We start from the raw sequence: 2132 nt of genomic DNA on the forward strand, positions 1-2132 counted from the left end.
GCTAACACGAAATTTCGTGTATAGCTAAAAGATGTAGCCGAAGACGACATTTAAAACTACCAAAGTCAACTATCAAAGTCAACTGTCAAAGTCAACTATCAAAGTCAACTATCAAAGTCAACTATCAAAGTCAACTGTCAAAGTCAACTATCAAAGTCAACTATCAAAGTCAACTATCAAAGGCAACTATCAAAGTCAGATATTTCGTATATAGCTAAACAACCATCAACATTTAAACTATCTAGCAGTCAAAATTTGTCTAGCTTTCTAGACACGACATCCTGAACTCTATATCGAGATGTTATCTAGTTTAATTTCAGTTTTATTATTTTTTTATCTAGTGAATATACTCAGAAAGTAAAGTGCCGCCATGCTGATTTATTGACGAGTGGCGACCTCTTGTGTTTATAGAATAATTTTCTCCGTTGAGGAAAAGATTTTCTATCGATTCGTTGTAATAGAACTCAATTTTCCATTTTATTTTTTACATCTGTAATTTCTCTAAACGTAGGATTACCACGCTGCTATCAAGAATTAAATCATCGTTTTTCTTCTTCATTTGACAAATAGTTAAACCTGTTTTCATTCTATTGGAAATGCTGATAGCCTAAAGACCGGTCTAATCTATATGATATAGCTATCTAAACATCTATTCTATGGTAGCCTAAAGACCGGTCTAATCTATATGATATAGCTATCTGAACATCTATTCTATGGTAGTCTAAAGACTGGTCTAATCTATATGATATAGCTATCTGAACATCTATTCTATGGTATTCTAAAGACTGGTCTAATCTATATGATATAGCTATCTGAACATCTATTCTATGGTAGTCTAAAGACCGGTCTAATCTATATGATATAGCTATCTGAACATCTATTTTATAGTAGTCTAAAGACTGGTCTAATCTATATGATATAGCTATCTGAACATCTATTCTATGGTAGCCTAAAGACCGGCCTAATCTATATGATATAGCTATCTGAACATCTATTCTATGGTATTCTAAAGACTGGTCTAATATATATGATATAGCTATCTAAACATCTATTCTATAGTAGTCTAAAGACTGGTCTAATCTATATGATATAGCTATCTGAACATCTATTCTATGGTAGTCTAAAGACTGGTCTAATCTATATGATATAGCTATCTGAACATCTATTCTATGGTAGCCTAAAGACTGGTCTAATCTATATGATATAGCTATCTCAACATCTGTTCTATGGTAGCCTAAAGACTGGTCTAATCAATATGATATAGCTATCTGAACATCTATTCTATAGTAGTCTAAAGACCGGTCTAATCTATATGATATAGCTATCTGAACATCTATTCTATGGTAGTCTAAAGACCAGTCTAATATATATGATATAGCTATCTGAACATCTGTTCTATGGTAGTCTAAAGACCGGTCTAATCAATATGATATAGCTGGTCTAATCTATATGATATAGCTATCTGAACATCTGTTCTATGGTAGCCTAAAGACTGGTCTAATCAATATGATATAGCTGGTCTAATCTATATGATATAGCTATCTGAACATCTGTTCTATGGTAGCCTAAAGACTGGTTTAATCAATATGATATAGCTATCTGAACATCTATTCTGTGGTATTCTAAAGACTGGTCTAATCTATATGATATAGCTATCTAAACATCTATTCTATGGTAGTCTAAAGACCGGTCTAATCTATATGATATAGCTATCTGAACATCTATTCTATGGTAGTCTAAAGACTGGTCTAATCTATATGATATAGCTATCTGAACATCTATTCTATGGTAGTCTAAAGACCGGTCTAATCTATATGATATAGCTATCTGAACATCTATTCTATGGTAGTCTAAAGACCGGTCTAATCTATATGATATAGCTATCTGAACATCTATTCTATGGTAGTCTAAAGACTGGTATAATCTATATGATATAGCTATCTGAACATCTATTTTATGGTAGCCTAAAGACCGGTCTAATCTATATGATATAGCTATCTGAATATCTATTCTATGGTAGTCTAAAGACTGGTCTAATCTATATGATATAGCTATCTGAACATCTATTCTATAGTAGTCTAAAGACTGGTCTAATCTATATGATATAGCTATCTGAACATCTATTCTATGGT

General features: G+C 32.0%; 1 protein-coding gene across 1 annotated transcript in view; it reads right to left on the reverse strand.

Annotated features, from left to right (window-relative positions):
* Positions 1–641: 641 nt before the first annotated feature.
* The window catches only part of LOTGIDRAFT_171618 (hypothetical protein), a gene marked incomplete at both ends in the record, with an annotated part of 2604 nt that continues 1113 nt past the window's right edge, over positions 642–2132 (reverse strand). Inside the window, 2 exons of the mRNA XM_009047824.1 lie at positions 642–1013; positions 1663–2090. Coding sequence (XP_009046072.1) covers positions 642–1013; positions 1663–2090 — 800 coding nt within the window. The remainder of the gene's footprint in view (positions 1014–1662; positions 2091–2132) is intronic.

Source organism: Lottia gigantea (genome assembly GCF_000327385.1).
Source record: "Lottia gigantea unplaced genomic scaffold LOTGIsca_117, whole genome shotgun sequence".
Taxonomy (NCBI): Eukaryota; Metazoa; Mollusca; class Gastropoda; family Lottiidae; genus Lottia; species Lottia gigantea.